The 21,389-nt window shown below is 39.2% G+C and overlaps 1 protein-coding gene across 3 annotated transcripts; it reads left to right on the forward strand.

The window, feature by feature from the left end:
• The first annotated feature begins 1,382 nt into the window (after window positions 1–1,382).
• On the forward strand, window positions 1,383–11,860 carry LOC148724337 (QRFP-like peptide receptor). Of its 3 annotated transcripts, XM_088733344.1 has the most exons (3): window positions 1,383–2,049; window positions 4,330–4,419; window positions 9,336–11,860. In XM_088733344.1, exon 3 carries the CDS (start codon window positions 9,469–9,471, stop codon window positions 10,783–10,785), a length of 1,317 nt encoding a protein of 438 aa, XP_088589470.1. In that variant the 5' UTR covers window positions 1,383–2,049; window positions 4,330–4,419; window positions 9,336–9,468; the 3' UTR covers window positions 10,786–11,860. The 3 variants fall into 3 exon arrangements, with proteins under 3 accessions (XP_088589470.1, XP_088589471.1, XP_088589472.1); XM_088733345.1 differs by lacking the exon at window positions 1,383–2,049 and having other exon boundaries at window positions 4,110–4,419; XM_088733346.1 differs by lacking the exons at window positions 1,383–2,049; window positions 4,330–4,419 and adding an exon at window positions 7,804–8,105.
• Window positions 11,861–21,389: the final 9,529 nt, after the last annotated feature.

Here is a 21,389-nt window from a genome sequence, read left to right on the forward strand (position 1 = left end):
AAAAAGAGGTAGACATCGCGCGTATTTGCCATGTGGGTGTAAGCGAGAAAATTGTAATTTTTAGCTTAGGTTCATTAGGCTCAGCCATCATGACGATTCCCCTCAATCGTGAATACAATTTCCACTCTTAGCAGGCGCGTGCGCAACGATTTTTATGAATCAAATCACTTTTTCTGCTTTTAACTTCTCTCGCGATGCATGTTATTTTATGCTCACACGTTGTTTCATAACAGAGTGAAAACAATTCTCATCTTTCTCTTTTAGTGCACAGGATACTTGCTTTTGACTTGACTCCTGAAAGGAAAAAAAAACACTCATGCGCTGCGTGGTTTCTAATTAAATACAATACTTGCATGACTTGTCATGCTCAGTATTATATCTCACCGATAAACTGCCAAGTCCCAAACATCTTGATAAAAAGCGTGTCACAGAACTTTAGTTTTATTCAAACTAAACAAATTTTAACCGACATTCGATCGTGACTTCGTCGATTCGTGTTGCAGATACGATTTATCCTGCCACGTGTCCTGGTAAAATTACTTTTCTTGCAAATTTTCCCACCGTTCATTATCTTAAATGAGGAACATTCCAACTGGGGGCTCGGAGTTTCTTGGCGATTTTGGTTTTGAAGGCGAACGGTCGTTTTAAAATGTTGTATATGCAGCCGAGGATGATGTTATCAGAAGATAGTCAGGAAGTTATGAGAATTTTTCAGGCAGATGAATCGAGATCACAGATAAAAAGCAAACCCATTCTCTTCGAGACATTTGTCTGCCACTTGACGATGCAAGTCAACTCGTAATTAAATGAATAGACCAAAAATAAAAGGGATTCGTTTATACCAGCGATAATTAGGCTTCATATTCTCCAGATTATCATACAGATAGTTGTTTTCACGGATGTATTTTCGACTTTAAGAGTCCTGTACGGCTCCATGATCGGCGTCCGACTTTTAGACACGGTCGAGAAACTTAGAGGAAATGAATGGGGGAAGTCTCCTGAATTTAGCACCTACGAAACTTTTCCTCCAGCAAGGTGTTTGTAACCTAGTAAATCTGTCCCTGCTCTTGATGAATGTTTGCATTATGGTTTTCGTTGTTTGCCAGAAATGAAACATGAAACACGCCAAACCAGGAGCCCATTACCCGGAGCTTCCATCTTCGATGGGCTCGTGGCCAAACTTATTCAAAATCTAAACAATTTCCATGGGCTCACGAAATAAGTTGGACGAGCCATTGAAAATGCACTAATGTTGGATTCTCATTACGCATACAAAAACATTTTAAGAAAAGTAATATTGTAGTTGTTTTGGTTTGAGTTATGAAGAAGGGAAATTAATATGTAGTATGTTTACATACTTCAGAAGCTACGCGTAATCGGAGTTGAGTTAGAACATCAAAATATTGAAATGAATGTTCTCGTATTTGTTTTCTTCCTTTTTAGAGATATTCTCTCTGTTCTTAAAGCAAATAATTTTAATAATGATTTGGCTGGAGGTTGTTTTTCTTGATTGATGTGCTTCGAATACTGGTATGTCATCGAATAGATCAAGATTATGAGAGTCACACGTCAGGAAGTTAACAAGAGTTACGGTCTGGGAAGAGGACACTTGCTAAAAGCCACAAGCATCTTTAAAATTGTCACAATTGCTTTAATGAGATAGTTTTGTTCGAACTCGACCCGCGGACGGGATACACGGTTAATTTTATCTAAGATGTCAAGAACTTTTTTGAGGTATCATTTTTGAAGATCGAACTATACTTCAATTGCGAAAGTATGATGACAAAACTCATAAAACAAAATGAACAAAAGAAAAATTATAAAAGGACAAATGATAGATGAACGCCCCCGGTGCATCGATTCTGAAATGGTCCTACGTCATCATCACATTCTCCCTGCTTTTGTTAGCCATGACGATTCCTAATGATTGTTCAGGGCCGTCATGGGTTGATTATATTCGACCCACATGAAGAGAATTTTTAATACGAACAGAAATACTTGAAGATCGACTGGAGCGGCTTAAGACAACAACGACCATTTGAAAAATCGGTAAGGAAAATCTGCTTTGTGTCATGAAAATATCTGATTCTCGTGTGGATCATTGTCAAACGTGTTTATGATGATGATCTAAGGGTGGACTAAGATCAGACTACCTCCAGTTATACATTTTTTAGAAGCCTTGGTATTATTTCTTCGATTTGAAAATTGTTGCTCAAAGCATTACCAGTATAGTACAGCGTTTATTTCTAGAGTTTGGTGTTCGCTAATAAGGTTTCTTTTCAAATTATTTTTGTCGCGTTGATCTATTACGTGAACACTACATCATGATTTCCAAATACGATTCAGTCTCACGAATGCCCTAAGTTAGCGATTCGGGAAAAAAATTTCTGTAGCAGTTTTGTTTGATCTCTAGCAATGATTTTTTCATGAAAGTATTGCAATTGATGCTGGCAATTAACAGTATCCCTGATGATCAGATGACGGCCAGAGGGATTTGAAATTTGTTCCCTCAAAAAAATAACGAGTAAGTCGACATATTTTTTAAATAAGGCCCTTAAGTTTTTTTTTTTAAATATTTTTGCTATCAGATGTGACTTGTTAACTGTCTTTCATCATTCTCGAAACAGTTTGGCTCTTTGCGAGTCGTAAAACCAAACTCCAAAACAACCAATCCGAAGGAAGAACTACATCAGAAGGAGCCAATAAGAACGTAAAGTAGATACGAGCAAACAACTTAAAGCGCGGGTTTTAGTCTTGGGTCTGATTGGTCAAGGCGTGAGTTTTCTTGACCAATCACACAGGCCTTAGTAAAGTAAAACCAAAGCAATCCCGGATGTCTTTTGAAACTCAATTGCAAATTACTCTATTTTTCTCTTTCACGTTTCTTCTTTCATGGATTGCTTTTATTTCAGAGATCATACGTTACAGAAAAGGGTGCAAGACTTTCAAATTTTACTCGTTCAATTCTTAACTTGCAGAAATAATAAGACTGTAACTTCTTCTTACAGTATCGAATAACGATACATTACACAACAGGCAGGTGATGAGAAGATCTAAACTTATCAGCTACAGGGTGTCTTCAAGTCGATATAGTTCAAATTCTCTCAGTCAGTTTATAAGGAAACTAGAGGGGAGAATTACTCACGAAATTGTTGTAGTTAAAGCGTGAACCCCAAACTGGATTTCTAAGACTTGCTCTTTAAGAATCGAGCTATAAAAACATCTCTTGCGCATGAATGTGTCTCGAGAACAAACAGAAGAAACAGTGCGAGGCAATTACAGATTTTAAAACGACAGTTGAGTGATAGGAAGCGAACAAGCATTCTCAACAATCCGAGTTGTAAACCATTGAAATTACGTGATTGCGCAAGAAACTCGGCTGATCGATGTGTGCGACTTATTCCTTTTACCCCGTAGCCGATTTGTATCAACTGATCTGTTTTGAATCTGATATGATGTACACAATTCTTCAATTTTCTAAAATTACGCTGTCAGAACACAAATGATTCTTTTCAAAGACAGCTTAGCCATGAATTTGAATGCATTTTTCTGATAAACAAGTTGGACAATGATTGCCATAGCCTGGCAGACAGGAAATAAATGACTGTCGTCAATATACGCCATATTGCGTCAAAATTGAAAATGATCTGATATCACGTTTGCTTTTTATAGTAACAGACACTTCTGCCTACACTGTAATTCGTTATTGAGCAGCAGGGGGAGGAGAAGCAGGGAGGGGTGTGTGGGGAAAAGACATGAAAGGTTAGAAAGTGATTGATCAACGTCGTAGCCCAAAACTTCTATCGTTTCTTTTCCTTTTTTTCCCTTCCATTTACAATTGATTGACAAAGTCTACAATGCGTTTTAATATCTTCAAGTCGGACAAGGTACCACTTCTTTAAACCTACGTTGAAAAGACACACCCAGACACGTTGCTGCGACAGACATTTCGTCGATAATAAAGAAACAGGCAACAAAAGTATCAAAGGGAGGGGTTTCACTTGTATTTCTCCTTCGCCAATACACCATTCCGTCGATACATTCCCGCACAATGGGTTGAAGTAATATATCCCGCCGTCCTCCCCGCCCGCCCCCTCCCCCGACGCGTTTTTAGGCTAGGTACTTAAGCATGCTGTTTACATTTACACTACCCCTGCTAAGCTGTGGTTACACATTCAGGAAGAGCGGCTTTCCTTTAAAGTGAACTTAAACGGTCCGCATAACAAAATTTAGGCCAATACCTGACAGGAATTTGTGTTTGTTGCCCTTACTCGGGTCATTGAGCCTGGTACTAGTAATCATTTATCCACTTTTCTCCGCATGCCTCAGCACAAGTCACAGATGAACCAGATCAACTCAGTGCGGTAGAAAGGTGTGCTCGCAGTTTGCTTTAAAATCCTTGTAGTGCAGATTCCAATGGTAAGTTTAGTTCACAAAGAAACAGCTTCTAAATCAGCTGGAAAGGTTTGACCGCATTGCTGGATATTTTTTTTTTGCAAGCTTATTATCAGTTCATGTTCGCACAGTGGGTTGAATCAAAAGCCATGTTCTACCACTGGGTTATTTTGTCCAACAGGCCTTAACACTCAATAACCTGTTAACAGCTGCCTTCGTGAGGCACGCGTGTTCTTTCCTTCAAACCAAACTAACGTAAATCTCAGGCAATAGAAAAAAATTATTTGTGCGTTGAAATACAACAGGAAACATAGTTAGCCAAACACTCAGCAGGATAAACCTCATTTATCATAAACAAACTCTCTGTGCTTCATTGGACGCGTGCTTCTCTCCCGGCATTTTGTTATTTGTTTCAAAATTATCACGCAAACAAATCAGCATGAACCTACTGACACGCACAATGAACAAAACTTTTCGTTCTGATGAACAACCCCTTTGCAATTCCGCAAAACGAATGGGTATCACAATAGCTGTACATTTTTTGTATGTGCTACGTAAAAACTACTAGTTACTAAATGTATCACGGTCAGTTTACTAGCGCCCGAAACGGTTTTAATGCAGTAAAGGAGACCAATGTTACGCATTCTTAGTTTTTGTAGGACGCGCTTACGCCATTTATGGTTGTGTTCTGAATTAACCGGCCATAGCCGGACAATATCGGAATAGTTGATAATTGAGATGTATCGCTTGTTTTAGCCAGAGGCAAGAGAACTCCAATTAGTTCTCAGTGGGATGTACATCTGGATGCCAAAAACTTCAATGAATTTCAATAACAGTTTTGCTAAAAAACTCATCACCAATTACGAAAACGAAGCAAAGTATGCAGTCCAATCTGTGGGACTTTCATTTTATATTATTAACCTTCGCATATTATTTCTAAAACTGTTACTCAGGCAAGTCTCTTTAGAACATATCTTCAGAATGCATTCCTTTTTATTCGAAAATTTGGAACCAATTAAAGTCTTCTTTGCCTATAAAATTTTCTTTTTTTTTCTCATCATTTGTTCGACACTGGTATTGTTTTTGAGTGCCATAGAGGTTGTAACTGCGTCGATTCATACATTTAAAGTCGGGATTTCTTTACTCATATCTAGATTGTTTCGAAAGGAGTGATTTGCAAATTGGTAGGTGTTTTTTGTTTCTCTCGCAAACAGAGCCTGAAACTGTTAGCGTGGAACAGCACTTAAAGATCTGTCATGATACTTCGCAATTAACGCTTTAGCACCAAAACTAATTATTAAAAATCTGATAACTAAGATCGTTTAAAACTACTGGATTGTTAAATCGTGATAAGAAGAAAATTTAAATGACAGAAAAAGGTGCCAGTCTGTCTCCAAATAGGCCCAACTGTAAAGAGAGTGGAACGAAATTGTAAAGTAAGTTTAAATGAGAGATTCGATGAGAAATAGCACTTTGATTCATTATAAGTTCTAATGCTCTCTCCTCGATCGCTGACAAAAAAGCGAAACATTGTCAAATGATAAGTTCCCTCAACAGAGGATATCATCGTCTTTTGGTCCCTTTAGGTGTTGTTTCAATGTAACGTGGATTTTTATCAATGTTTTGGAAACGCTTGAATTCTGAGCATAATCAGCCGCATCAGATAAGAAACACACACAGGTTTAAGTAGTTTACAGGCTGTGTACGCAGAATAAACATATTTAAAGGCTTAAAGGATTAATCATCTGCTAAAAAAAATACCTTGGAAATTAATTATTCACCGCATATCAAATCATAGTCTGAACTTGTCGCTGATCTTATCAATCTGTAAAGCGCATTAAATGACGATACATAGAATTGCACTGGGTATCCTTACCTGGGTTGAAAACAAATGCATATCTTAGACATATCAACTCTGTGTTGGAACTAGCGACTCCACAGTCATTATAAATCTCTTTGAAACATTGCGTTAAAGCTATGTCTGAAATAGTGTTCCGTTTATTCAAAAATTTGGCCCACAATTGCATACTTTGTCAAACGCATTCGCTAGTATAGAGGTGGTGAAAAAAGAGCGCTTAACAAGAGAAATATACTGAGAGTGTGAAATAAAACTTAACTGATTCCAGTCCAGCAAGGTGTTTTTTAGATTTAATCAATATTTTCAAGGAAAAGAAGACTACTTCAAAAGTAACAGCCAGTGTTTCTAAAATGAAAAAGCCATGAAATTTAATAAAACTCCACCAATAATAACAGAATATATATGGACAGAGACTCATGACCTAGGTCATAAGCTTCTGATATGAAGTACTAAACTCAGTTACAACTCTCTTTTTACCCTCCTGCCTCTTCAACTCTCTTAGTGATGCTCAAATTATATAATTCAAGTATTGTTCCATTTTTATCACTTGCACTTATATTTTCACAAACTATTTGAACGCTCATGCGATCCTCGAGGATTCCCTTACACTACTATCAATTGGGGAATCATATCAGACCCGATCCGTTTCCATATTGTAACTTTTTCTCATTTGTTTCAGTTGAGTCACGAGGAAAATGGCGTAAAGGATATTTGAACAAGAATTACTTTTATTTGATGAAAAACCTTCGAAAAAATTCTAAGCGATATTGGAAGAGATGATTGAATAAAAGCAACCACACTAACATTTGTCTGTTTGAGGGAGTGTGATTCTAGCTCATTCCCACAACACTACTTTGATTAATTGAAACAAAGTCGGAAACTTTGAGCTAAAGACACACTCGGGTTCTTATAGGAGAGAGTCACGAAAAGCCCCAAAACGCGTTTGGGATAATTTTCACTGTTCAAAAAGCTAATGTGGGATTTTATTTATCTTAGCTGTAAAGCCTTAGCTTCTAGTCTTTCCCAAATTAGTTTTCGAAACGAGTTATAAAAGAATTTTTGTCACTTCATAGCTGAAGCAGAACTGAAAATTACCGAGTTATCATTGATTTTATCGTTTATCCATGCAAAGTTCAAACTTTCAGGGTTATTTATTTAAGTACTGTAGATCACTTTGACCACCTTCAGGGTAGCCATTAAGTGTCTCATAGTTGTTTCTCTTAAGGCCAATAACTTTAGCCAACTCTTCATACACATAAGTGAAATGAATTATCGAAAGTAATTAATTTGAAGTCTTTCTTTATCGAATAATCGACGAGATATTTTTCGACCATCAGTGGACTTGCAATTGAAAAAATATTCCTCAGGCTGTTTACTTTTATCAGAACAACACACTTTTGTATTTGGAAATTCTGACTTACGGAGTTCTGCAATACGCAATTTGCCTTCGAGGAATTGAATACGGGGGTGTAGGGAGCTAAATAAAGAGACCGATTGATCGCTCATTTTTGTTCAGACTCGGTATCTCGCTGTTGTTTCCATAGATTTGGAAGCGACTTTTTCACAAAGAGAAATTAACTTCGCAGCATGCGCACTTTTTGTTTCATTATTTGTAAATGCAGATTTCCCAAGCTGTTAGAGTTCCGTTTCGACATGAAAAAAAATACTGAATTAGTCAGTGCTGGATTACGGGTTAATCTCCATTTCTAAATTGGCAGAATAGCACAGGAGAATACAGGTATTACGAATCCTTTAGTGGAAAGCTAACTGAGGGACGTTTTTATATTTCTTTGGCCGAGTGAGTGGCATTAAACTACGGAAATTACCTTGACAATGGAACTGTATAACTATAGTAAGTAGGGTTGAATCGGACACTTGGTAAATTATTTTTTCATTTATGTATACTGATGAAATATTGGAAAAGCAGGATCAGCTTCTAAATGATAGTTTCAGCGATGAATTTAAGACCTATTCCAATTTGTGATACGAATTTTTCACATAAGTCTCACATTACCTTGTTTCATGTCATTTATTTGTTTTTGTGCATCACTCATGATCATGCACGATGTGTTTTCTGGTTTTTTTTTTCCTTTTTCCCATTTTTGAGAGAGAGAAAGAGAGGGAAATTTTGAAAAGAATAGGGACACAACGTAATCCGGGTGTAATCTCATTTCCCGTTTATCTGTTATTCTCGAATCAACCTTTACGTATCCTCTTCATAGAAAAGACGAAAATCTCACCTTATACAATCCGTATGAAAAAAACAACGCAAAGTGCCTGTAACGACGAACTACGTTGTTCAATGTTTTCCTAGCTTTTAGCTGCCTTGATTCTCTTTAATTATAATTACCTCAAGCGGATAACGTATTCCGCCACATATTAATTGCTTCTAGGAGTTAAGGCCGGTTCACAACACCGACATTTGTCAATACATAGAAGGAACCAGCAATGCCTTCCAACGACGTTGTATTGTACCTCTGAAAGTCGGTCGGGACGCACAACACAATAATTCAATAAGCTTATTGTCGCTTATGGCATGACAAATTGAAACTTTGTACGATGTTCATCGTTTACTTTGTGATCTGGTTTCGGAAAATTCAATTTAATAGAAGTATTAATTCTGGCAGCTTAGTTACAGAACTCTCTTACGAAAAGTCTGATCGGCTCTTTTCAGAATGAGCAAAAGATATTGAATAAATTCAATACTGTACGACACCAAGATGATTTGTGCAAACATAGCATAAGTTTGCGCGAAAGGAAAAAGCTACCGCAGTTGTTTACTTGTCAGTCAATTGACCAAAGTCGACGAACTAAAACGATTTTTAATAAATATTGCTGTGCTCCATAATTAATTTTCTGTTAAAATAAGAAAAACTTCTGTTAATTAGACACAATATCAAAGAGTCTCTCTTCTTTGAAGCTTATAATTATTCATCGGTGGACCAAGCTGTGAGGATGACGAGCTAAGGTTTTTACATTCAGTCCATTCAGCTGAGGATTAGCTGAGAGTGAGAAGTAGATTTGCTGCGTAAAATACAGCAGAGATTAACGTAACATATCATTTTTCTTCTCGTTTTCGCAGAGCGGTTGCTGATTTGGAATAGTTGGTGAAGATGTACAGCTTAACTGCAAAATACAGTGTCTGGTCGTTCCGGAGGACTAACTCTATTCGATTGCCGATAAATATCTGGAAACAGCTATTGATGTAATACACTATGGTTGCGGCTGGAAGTCTTAACTCCACCTTAAATGAAACAGCTAATCCTGCCGCTTGTCCTGAACATTACGAAACAACCGCAACACAGACCATAAAGACACTAGTTTACTGTGTTATTATTTTATTCTCGCTTGTTGGAAACTCGATAGTAATATTTACAGTGTGGCGAAACAACAGTATGAGAAGTGTCACCAATCTCTTCATCGGAAACCTGGCCGCCAGCGATCTTTTAATCACGTTCCTTGGAATGCCAAACATGATAACTCAGCTATATCTCGGACAAAAGTGGATTTTCGGAGATGCTATTTGCAAGATCGTGGTATTTTTTCAGAGTATTAGCGATTTCCTTCGATCGTTTCTGGGCAGATTCATGCTTGGTGTCACCTGGGGGACTTCGTTGGCAGTAATGGCTCCTTTTCTGTACGCGCAAAGGGTCGTAGTTGGGCCCCAAGGGTACGAGAGGTGTATCGAAGATTGGGCCCCAGCTTTTAACCCCCAAACTGCGGCAAAGGACTACACCTTGGTGTTGTTCGTGACATTGTACGTCTTTCCGTTACTTACAATGCTCTTCATGTATTCATTTATTGTCTCTAAACTATGGAAAAGGCAAATTCCGGGTTTTCGTTCGAGCCGAGACGAGATCAGAACGCGCACATTGAAAAAAAAAGTCGTCAAAATGCTTATAACAGTGATAACTCTGTTCTGTGTATGTTGGCTGCCTCTTCACGTGTACCTGTTTATGGTTTATTTCGCCTATGATAAAATAACCTGTTTTGACTCCTCCATGAGCTTTTATTTCACTTCGCTGTTCTTACAACATGCAAACTCGGCCATAAATCCATATTTATACGTTTTATTTCATCAGAAATATCGGGAAGGGTTCAAAGCGGCTTGGACATGTTCCTTTATTATCCCGGATGATATGGGTTTTAGGAGGACTTACAGCCGCCGCCGAAGCTCGTCAAATATCACGTGGTTAACAAGATCTGACAGATCGACGATGATCGGCCGTCCCTTCAGTACCGCTGCCATTAGCGAAAAACGCCGTCTAAGTACAGTTACCATTGTCGAAAGACGCCGTTATAGTACGGCTGCCATACCAAGAACCACCAGGAATGCTTTGTCAAGAAAACAAGGCACGGTTACAAATTCCCGTCAGCGTCTAATCATACCGACGAACGAAACAAGTTTACTAGATGGTTGTAGATCTTTGAGACAAAGCTATGATTTTCCAACTATGTTACTTAGAAATCGCGTAATTTTTCTCCGAGTACTACTGTACCAACTTCTTTTTGCTTCAGTTTTACCAACTTAAAATTGGATTTTTCTCCCCTCATCAGAACAATATTTTGTGGTTTTCTCTGGTCACTTCCTACACCCTAGAGAAACGACTCGAGCCGAGAAAAACTAAAAACGGTAAGACATTTATACTCGATGTTAACCAATGTTATTTTCGCACAATTTTCTTCTTGCCTAATCTTTTCGCTGTAAGAAGTGATCAGAAAGGAATTTCTACACATCACTATTGACACACTTTCAAGCAGTAAATGTGATGAGGGGAAAAGAAAACTATCAACAAGGGAATTTGTTTGATTGGACACCAAATTCTCAGAGATAGAGTTATTGGAGATGTAACACAGACAGTATAGAGAATTGATATTCAGATCATGGGAGTGACTGGGTTAACGGTCCGAACAGATCGCGAGGTCTAAATTACTTTCCAGCGAAGAGACGCACCTTAATTTCTTTAATGACTTCCAAAATCGGTGAACTGTGAATAGCATCCTTTAATACTTTAGCATCTAGCTATTTTTACTTCTTTGATAGTAAGTGTTGTATGACTTCTGGGATCATCCGCATGAAGCCTGTCTCGTGGTTGCCCATTCATCAGGGGATTTCCAATCCCCGGATGAGTGGGCAACCACGAAACAGGCTTGTAGGGATGAACTTGTAGTTTGTCTTTTTCCTTCCGCAATATATACACCGCTCTACTTCTATGTATTGAGCACTGTTTAACGAAAGTCAAATTTTACACTTTATATATATATAAAGTGTAAAATATAGCTTGCGCTGCGTGAAACTCAGAGTAATGGTGAAACGATCTTCCTGTCATTAATTTATAACCGCTATTGAAACGCTCTGCAACCCGCATCGAGCACTATTTCACAGCTACGACTTCTCCTAGTCTGTTTATATATATATAACAAGTTAAAAGGCCTCGAGCCAACAGTGACGCCGCGCCAGAAGGATCCAAAGGGATTCACAGTCCAAACCTCGATAAATAGTAGGAAAAATATTGTAGTGCACGAGGACGAACAACTTCGAGCTAAGAAAGACATATACTCAAATAAAAAGTCTAAGAAAGTTTAATAAAATACGTTTCGGTCCGAGACCTTCATCAGTTGTAATACAATGACTTACAAATTCCTTAAATAGATTTATATTGGGCGTGATGACACATATAAAGAAACACAGTAATTAATTATATACATATAGCAAGTCGTTAATGGAACTCTCAGGTCAACAAAGGTGCACCGCACCAGGAGGATCAATAAAGATTCGCAGTCCAAACGTCACAGCCAAAAGGAACGTAGAAAGTTTAAAAGCTTGCAAGGATGGACAATTTCTGACGTAGAAAATATAAAAAATTTTAATAAAAACGTTTCGGTCAGAGACCTTCTTCAGAAATAACTGAAGGTCTCTGACCGAAACGTTTTTAATTAAAATTTTTTATACTTTTTACGTCATAAGTTGTCCATCCTCGCAATTTTTTAAACTTTCTATATATCTATATATATATATATATATATAAAATATTGTATTACACGAGGACGGGCAACTTCGAGCTAAGAAAGACATATACTCAAATAAAAAGCGCCAGGAATTTCACTCCAAAAAAAGAATAAAATATAATTAATGCGGAGAATTTTTTCAAATTGGGCGGGCATCAAAGGTCCCAGTCTCAGCGTTAATTGGAAATTTTAGTACAATTCTCGCCTTTCAAGTCAACGCTGGTTCCTTAACATTTTCAGTGGATTCGACAATTTTTCCATTTCTTTTTATTGTGATAATTTTTCGCGTAGTAATTACTGTTTTTGTTTATATGTGTCATTACGCCCTATATAAATCTAGTTAAGGAATTTGTAAGTCATTGTATTACAACTGATGAAGGTCTCGGACCGAAACGTTTTTATTAAACTTTCTTAGACTTTTTATTTGAGTATATGTCTTTCTTAGCTCGAAGTTGTCCGTCCTCGTGTACTACAATATTTTTCCTATTATTTATCGAGGTTTGGACTGTGAATCCTTTTGGATCCTTCTGGCGCGGCGTCACTGTTGGCTCGAGGCCTTTTAACTTGTTACATATATATATATATATATTGTGGGAGGAAAAAGACAAGTAAACTACAAGTTCATCCCTACAAGCCTGTTTCGTGGTCGCCCACTCATCAGGGGATTTAATGAGAATAAACTTTACCATTGCTTATATGCAATATAATTTGCATGATCTAACTAGTCTAATTTATGCAGCGCGAAATAGACAGTTTAGTTGTTGCGTAGGAGGGCTTTGCTTCTGTGGCGGCATGAAGACACGAGTTCATTACGTTTGTTTAGTGTTGATAGTTCGGGCCGGCAGATGATTAGGAATTTTTCTTTGAGGCAGAGGTTACATCTTTTTACATCTTTCGAATTTGTGACGAATCCGCGCCACAAAGGTGGGTGCCCCCTAACACAAACAAAACACAGAACATAAACGAGTCCGAGAACACACGCCACAATACAACTAAACGTAGGCCTAGAGATATTTATTATGCTAATAAAACAATAAAGCGACTAACAATAACGATAATACAATGATCTAATTAATTTACAGGAATACGCTAACTTAAACTACAGTACACTAAAACTATTTACAAGATTATTACTATTAAGATAAAAAAAAAGGTTTTTTTTTTTTTGTTCAGTTCGGTTGGGTTTCACCTTACGCCCGCGTCCGTGTTCTTCTCTTGTCCACAAATCACCACGCTCCACCAACAAACACCAACAAACAGTGCCCTGCCAAAACCAAACTCCCGTTTCTCCAACCAGGTTCCTGTCTCACCAGTTCTCAACTTTGCTCGTTTCCTTCGTTTCAACTTTGCTTCGTCTTCTGACAACTTTGCAGTTTTCAACTTTTTACTTCTCGTAACTTGACTCGCTCAGACTTGTTATTGAATTAGTTACTATCTCTTCTTCCTTTAGCTCACAGTCTGGTAGATTCTTTGCACACCCGTTCCCCCGCAAATGGTTTTCTACCGTGAAATGGAACGATTGTTCTGAATGAATTTCTCAGAAATGATACTGTGCCGAGTCTCCGTTGACTCAAATTTTTCCACGCTCTTCGCTCGTAACTCTCAAACCTTCACCTCACTTCTTCAAAAAAAAAACCACACCGTACCAAACCACCCAAATCCTTAAATACACATGGACGCAAGGTGCCCGAAAAGAATGAAGAAAACTATTTGATATACACAATAAAGGTTAATTACACAACAGTTTACACAAGTGAAGAATAAAAATTACGTAACAGATACAAATAATCACGAACTACACTGATCCTAAGAGAATAAAAAAAATAATTTACATTTAATGAATAAATTCCTAACACTTCCATGACACCTCCCCCCTTAAATAGCTATTTTTTGGGGACATGGAAACACAAAAATAGTGCTTAATTAAAGATTACATTAATATACTGTAGAGCAATATGAGGTATTTACGCCCTACTAAGGGCATCTACGTTACAATTTTGCTTACCACTCTTATGTTCTATTTTTATGTCGTACTCCTGTAAGGTAATGCTCCACCTTAATAGTTTCCTACTCCTGTCGCGAACCTGATTTAACCACACAAGGGGATTGTGATCCGTTTGCAGCTTAAAAGTGCGGCCATATAAATAATAGCGAAATAGCTCTACAGCCCAAACAATTCCTAAACATTCTTTTTCTGTGGTACACAACTTTTCCTCTCTAGGCTGTAACTTTCTACTAGCATATGCTATGGGGTGTTCCTCCCCGTCCTGATCTTTCTGACTTAAGATGGCCCCAAGACCTCTATTTGACGCATCTACTTGCAAAATGAACTCGTCATTCCAGTGTGGTGGCCTCAAAACAGGGGGAGTCTGCATTGCAACTTTCAAATCCTGAAAAGCTGATTCATGATTAGTACTCCATTGAACCTTAGAGGGATTTTTACCCTTAGTGAGGTCGGTAAGGACAGCAGCCCGTTCCGAAAAATTTGGGATAAATTTCCTATAATACCCGATTAAGCCAAGAAAAGATCTTACCTGCTTCTTAGTTTCTGGTCTGGGATATTCTTTAATGGCTTGAGCCAAAGCTGTGCGGGGCTGAATTCTATCACCTCCAACTCTGTGACCAACAAAATCGACCGTTGACATCGCGATCTTACATTTGGACGGCCTAGCATTCAGTTTGCACTCTCGTAAACGTTGTAAAACCTGTTGGAGCTCAAAAAGGTGTTGGGGAAAAGATGTTGACGTGTCAACCTCGACATCATCAATGTAGGCATCTGCAAAATCTAACCCCTGCAAGACTTTCTCAGACATCATCCTCTGAAAGGATGCTGGAGCTGTTTTCATACCAAATGGCATAACTAAGAACTCATACAAGCCTTTGGTAGTAATAAATGCGGACTTTTCGATGGTAGAGGTCTCCAAGGGAATCTGCCAGTAACCTTTTGTGAGATCAATTGTACTAATGTACTTAGCAGAGGCAATCTTCTCAATCATACGTTCCATGGAGGGAATAGGATAAGCATCCATCTTTGTGACAGAATTCATTTTTCTGTAATCAACACACAGTCGTATTGTACCATCTGGTTTGGGAACAATGACAACAGGGGCCGCCCATGGACTAGTAGAATGGCGTATTATGCCCATTTCCAGCATATTTTCAATCTCTTTGTTAACCTCCTCCTCAAGTTTTTGAGGGACCTTATAAGGGGCGCACCTAATGGGTGGGGAATCACCCGTGTCGATTTTATGCACCGCTACATTGGTTAAATTTGGTTTTCCTGAAAATACATCAGAATACTCATGTAGCAAGTTTTTTACCTGTCGTCTTTGATCTTCCGTCAAATTATCAGAGATCACTACATCTTTACAAGTCTCATCGTGACCAAATGGGAAAACGTTGCTTTCGTGCGGCAGTGGCATCTCTGGGGACTCCGCCATTACTAAAGCAGCCATTTCATCACGGCTCTGCCATTTGCTAAGCAAATTAATGTGATAAGTGCGATGCTGTTTGTACATCTTGCCTGTATCAAGCTCATAATTCAATCCGTCCTCTAGTGCTCTAGTGACTTTGAAGGGTCCTTGCCATCTCATTTCTAATTTACTCCCAGGGGTGGGAAGCAAAACTAAGGCTTTGTCTCCAACTTCTAAGTGTCGTTTTGAACTATGAATATCATACAACCGTTTCTGCTTACCTTGGGCTTGCTTCAAGTTTTCTTGAACAACTTGTTGCATCGTTGCAAGTCTTCTTCGGATCTCAAGGACATGAGTTATCAGATTGTCTTCTAAAGATGATCCTTCCGACCAAGTCTCCTTGATAACGGCGAGGGGTCCTCTCACCGTATGTCCATAAAGTAATTCAAAGGGCGAGTAACCAGTGGACTCACAAGGAATCTCTCTATAAGCAAAGAGTAAGTATGGGAGATACTTGTCCCAGGTTTGAACCCGCTCTCGAACAAACTTCCTCAGCATACTCTTTAGAGTGCCGTTGAAACGCTCCACTAACCCATTTGCCTGGGGGTGGTACACTGATGTCTTAATCTTAGTTATGCCTAATTGCTCATACAGCTGGGCCATAAGCTTACTCATGAAATTGGAGCCCTGGTCAGACACTATCTTATCGGAGATACCCACCCTAGAGAAATACTGAATCAATGCATCTGCGACCGCTTTTGAGCTCGTTGACCGTAAAGGAATGGCCTCTGGGTATCGTGTAGCATAATCTACGATTGTTAAAATGTACCTGTAACCCGTTGTTGTCCTGGGTAATTCTCCTACAATGTCGATGGCAATTTTCTTAAAGGGTTCAGTAACAATATCTACAGGCCTCAAGGGTGCCCTTTTTGACTTCAGCTTCCTGGCTACCACCTGACATTGCGGGCAAGTTGCGCAATATTTGCGAACATCAAAGCTTAGACCAGGCCAGAAAAAATGTGCGGTTATGCGTTCAACTGTCTTCTTGCTACCCATATGACCTGACAAGGGGATTGTGTGACCAACACGCAGGATTTCATTCCTATAGGATTCTGGTACTACAATTCGATCAACAAACCTTGTTCCATTATGTTCTTCGGGAAGATATTTACGGTGCATCAGGAGGTCGTTAGTGAAGAAGTATCCATCCGATTCTTGTGGTGCCATTTTGGATGATTTCTTGCGTACTTTCTCGAGAGTCACGTCTGACTTCTGATCCGCTATCAGCTGGTTTCTGTCTCTATCTAGGATGTTTACTGGGGGTTTAACTTTACTAGGTTCTATTATCAAAGTATCACTCTCAGGATTCTTCTTACTTGTCTCTTCCTGTACCATGCCCTCAAATAACCTTTGCAAATCTCCTTCCTCTGGAGCTTCAGGCTTTATTTCTTTCTTCGCTAAACTCTTGACGGCGAGTGAATTTTCCCTGTCAATTAGCTCGTCTGCTTTCAATTGGGCTTCTTGTAATGCTTTCTGTCTCCTAGTCATCACGAAGGCCTCATCTCCACCAATGTCATCAGCTAGAACATTTCTCTCCCATTGGTCCAAAACATTTTGTCTCGACAGTGTTCTTCCAAAAGACGACCTGCCAAGTAAGCAATCTACGGGTAGCCTCTCCAACACTCCTACTAATTCTACGTGTTTACCTTCTTTGCTGTCAAATTCAACGTTTGCAAGTGGGACTGTAAGACGTTCTCCCGCAGCTGTTAATACTGTGATATTCTCCCCTGTAAAGGCTGTATTGTTTACATATCTTTTCTGGACTAGAGTCCTAGTACAACCAGAATCAATGACCATTTCTGCAAATTTCCCGTTTATTTTACCTCTAACATTGCAAGAAGGGAACTGAGATTGTTCTGACGTTAGGGGTGTCATACACAGGAGGTATCCCTGTGAAGGCTTCCCACGGCCCTTTCCACAGTTGAACGACATGTGACCTGGTTTACCACATTTGTAACATTTAATTTCAGGCCTCGTGGTTCTACGGGCTGGAGGGGAGGATGGTTTGGAGGGTCTTACATGGTATTGGTCTTGTTTCTGTTCAGACAATAAGTTATCCGCCTTAACATCTGGCCTCTTCTTTTTCCCAAATTTCTCATAACTAGCGGTTGACATATACTTACCATCAACAAGTGGCCCTTTCCTAGATTGAACATGTAAATTAGCAAGGTTGCCAAGTTCTTCAGCAGTTTTGGGCTTTTGCTCCTTTAACCAAGCTCTAAGCTCAGGACTTACCGCATCAAGAAGTCGCTCCATCAATACCTGTTCAATTATCTTATCCGCATCACCAGTAGCCTCGGCAACAGCTATCCAGCGGCTGAGATACCTTCGGGTTCTGTTTCCCCACTGGACGAAGTCCTCGTCGGGCTTTTTCTCTGAGGTTCGAAACCTATATCTATAGTGATCTGCGGTTAACTGGTAGGCTTTAATAATGCTTGCCTTACTCTCGTGGTAATCCTGGCATGCAGGGTCTGGGATTTCTAAATAAATAGACTTAGCCTTTTCAGTGAGCTTGGGTACTAAATTACCAACCCATTCCCCCTCGGGTAAGGATTGCGCCCTTGCAGTCATTTCAAAAATCCGGAAAAAATCATCTATATCTTCACTCTCCCTCATTTCCCTGATCTTGATAAACTTGGGCCTTTTAACCTCATTGTCACTTACCTGTTTCCTTTCAAACTCCCTTATAGCAAATTCTTCCTTTTCAGCTCTAAGGTTTCTGAGTCTCTCCTCCTCTCGTACCAAACGCCTTTCTTCTTCTTGGGCTTTTTGAGTTTCAAACTCCCTTCTCTCCCTCTCTAATTCCCTTTCAGCCTGACGCCTTTCTCTCTCCACCTCCCTTTCTAACTCCCTCATTTCTCTGTGTTCCTGACTAATTCTCTTCCGCAGTTCTAACATCTGCAGCTCACGCTCTTGTAACTGTAATTTCTGCTCAAAACTAAGACCAGTCTCCAAAGTTTCCTCCGCAAGGTTTTCTTCTGGTGCATCGAAACTCTGACCTATGCGATCTGAAGTTCTGAGTTTGCTCGCTAAAGTCTTAACACCATCCTTAGGAGAAAAATGAATACCTCGTTTGATAGCCTCAGCTCTAAGATCTTTAAGGACCCAGGAATCATAGCCGATCGCTGCAGTAGCCATATTAAATAATCGTATACTATTACCTTGCGTGTCTCCTGTTGAGCTGTTTATGTAAACTGTTAAGGAGCGATCCCACTCCTGACACCAAAATATGTGACGAATCCGCGCCACAAAGGTGGGTGCCCCCTAACACAAACAAAACACAGAACATAAACGAGTCCGAGAACACACGCCACAATACAACTAAACGTAGGCCTAGAGATATTTATTATGCTAATAAAACAATAAAGCGACTAACAATAACGATAATACAATGATCTAATTAATTTACAGGAATACGCTAACTTAAACTACAGTACACTAAAACTATTTACAAGATTATTACTATTAAGGTAAAAAAAAAGGTTTTTTTTTTTTTGTTCAGTTCGGTTGGGTTTCACCTTACGCCCGCGTCCGTGTTCTTCTCTTGTCCACAAATCACCACGCTCCACCAACAAACACCAACAAACAGTGCCCTGCCAAAACCAAACTCCCGTTTCTCCAACCAGGTTCCTGTCTCACCAGTTCTCAACTTTGCTCGTTTCCTTCGTTTCAACTTTGCTTCGTCTTCTGACAACTTTGCAGTTTTCAACTTTTTACTTCTCGTAACTTGACTCGCTCAGACTTGTTATTGAATTAGTTACTATCTCTTCTTCCTTTAGCTCACAGTCTGGTAGATTCTTTGCACACCCGTTCCCCCGCAAATGGTTTTCTACCGTGAAATGGAACGATTGTTCTGAATGAATTTCTCAGAAATGATACTGTGCCGAGTCTCCGTTGACTCAAATTTTTCCACGCTCTTCGCTCGTAACTCTCAAACCTTCACCTCACTTCTTCAAAAAAAAACCACACCGTACCAAACCACCCAAATCCTTAAATACACATGGACGCAAGGTGCCCGAAAAGAATGAAGAAAACTATTTGATATACACAATAAAGGTTAATTACACAACAGTTTACACAAGTGAAGAATAAAAATTACGTAACAGATACAAATAATCACGAACTACACTGATCCTAAGAGAATAAAAAAAATAATTTACATTTAATGAATAAATTCCTAACACTTCCATGACAGTTGAGCTGTTATATCTGATGACACCGCCGCCACCGCCGCCACCGCCACTACCATTGATAACAACAAGACATGCAACTGCCGACAAAAGAACACATGCCCGCTCGACGGAAACTGCCTGCAACCATCAGTAATCTACCAAGCCTCGGTTACACGCAAAGACAACAACACGACAGAAACGTACATCGGACTCACAGAGAATGACTTCAAAACAAGATACAGAAACCACACCGCATCATTCCGCCACGCTAAACACAGAAACTCTACCGAACTCAGCAAGCACATCTGGACCCTCAAAGACAACAACATCGATCACTTTATTTCCTGGCGCATTCTCTCATCGCACTCACCGTATAACAGCTCAACTAAAAGATGTAACCTCTGCCTCAAAGAAAAATTCCTAATCATCTGCCGGCCCGAACTATCAACACTAAACAAACGTAATGAACTCGTGTCTTCATGCCGCCACAGAAGCAAAGCCCTCCTACGCAACAACTAAAATGTCTATTTCGCGCTGCATAAATTAGACTAGTTAGATCACGCAAATTATATTGTATATAAGCAATGGTAAAGTTTATTCTCATTAAATCCCCTGATGAGTGGGCGACCACGAAACAGGCTTGTAGGGATGAACTTGTAGTTTACTTGTCTTTTTCCTCCCACAATATATACTTCGCTCTACTTCTATGTATTGAGCACTGTTCTACGAAAATCAAGTCACACTTTATATATAAATATATATGTATATATAGATATGCATATACTGAAGGACCACTTTGAGCAGAAAGCTTAGAACAACAGCTCTTATTTCTATGGTAGCGTATTTTTCTTTTGCTTTGTTTTGTTTGTTTTAGTTTTTTGTTTTTTATAATCGTGTAATGAATTCTAACAGTTCCAAGAAAAGCAGGAACAAATTGTCACACTGATCGCATCAACCACCATTATCCGTCGAGCACTATACGGATATCTCTGCGCAGTAAGAAGCAACTAAGGCAATATTTTTGTTTAGGAGCCTTTAGCATGCGGGGAAAAAATACGACACAATTTCCAGAATTGCTGGGAATGTGTTTATCGTGTCTGATCAGCTTGACGTGACGCCGTTTCTAAGAATGGGAAAGTTCTCGAGTTACCGGTTTTGATACTTTCATTACAGACAATTGGTGACCTCATTCCTAGACATTATCACAGTGCCATCTTATTAAAAAGAAGAGACTCAAAGAACTCCAAATTTAGAACATCACCCCGCCGCAGTCATCGCTAGAGCACCGAACAGCCATGCACCTCTCGTCAGCTCTCGCTATCTCGCCATTACTTGCCGGTTGACCTCCCCTTTCTTGTTCAGGACAGTCCTAGAGATAAACTAGTTCTCAGTTTTGAAAACTGTTCTACCCTGTGTCATTTCATATTTTTCAGATTTTCTCTCCTTGATCTCTTTTTCATTTTAGTCAAAACATAAGGTTTC

Source organism: Stylophora pistillata, chromosome 9 (genome assembly GCF_964205215.1).
Source record: "Stylophora pistillata chromosome 9, jaStyPist1.2, whole genome shotgun sequence".
Taxonomy (NCBI): Eukaryota; Metazoa; Cnidaria; class Anthozoa; order Scleractinia; family Pocilloporidae; genus Stylophora; species Stylophora pistillata.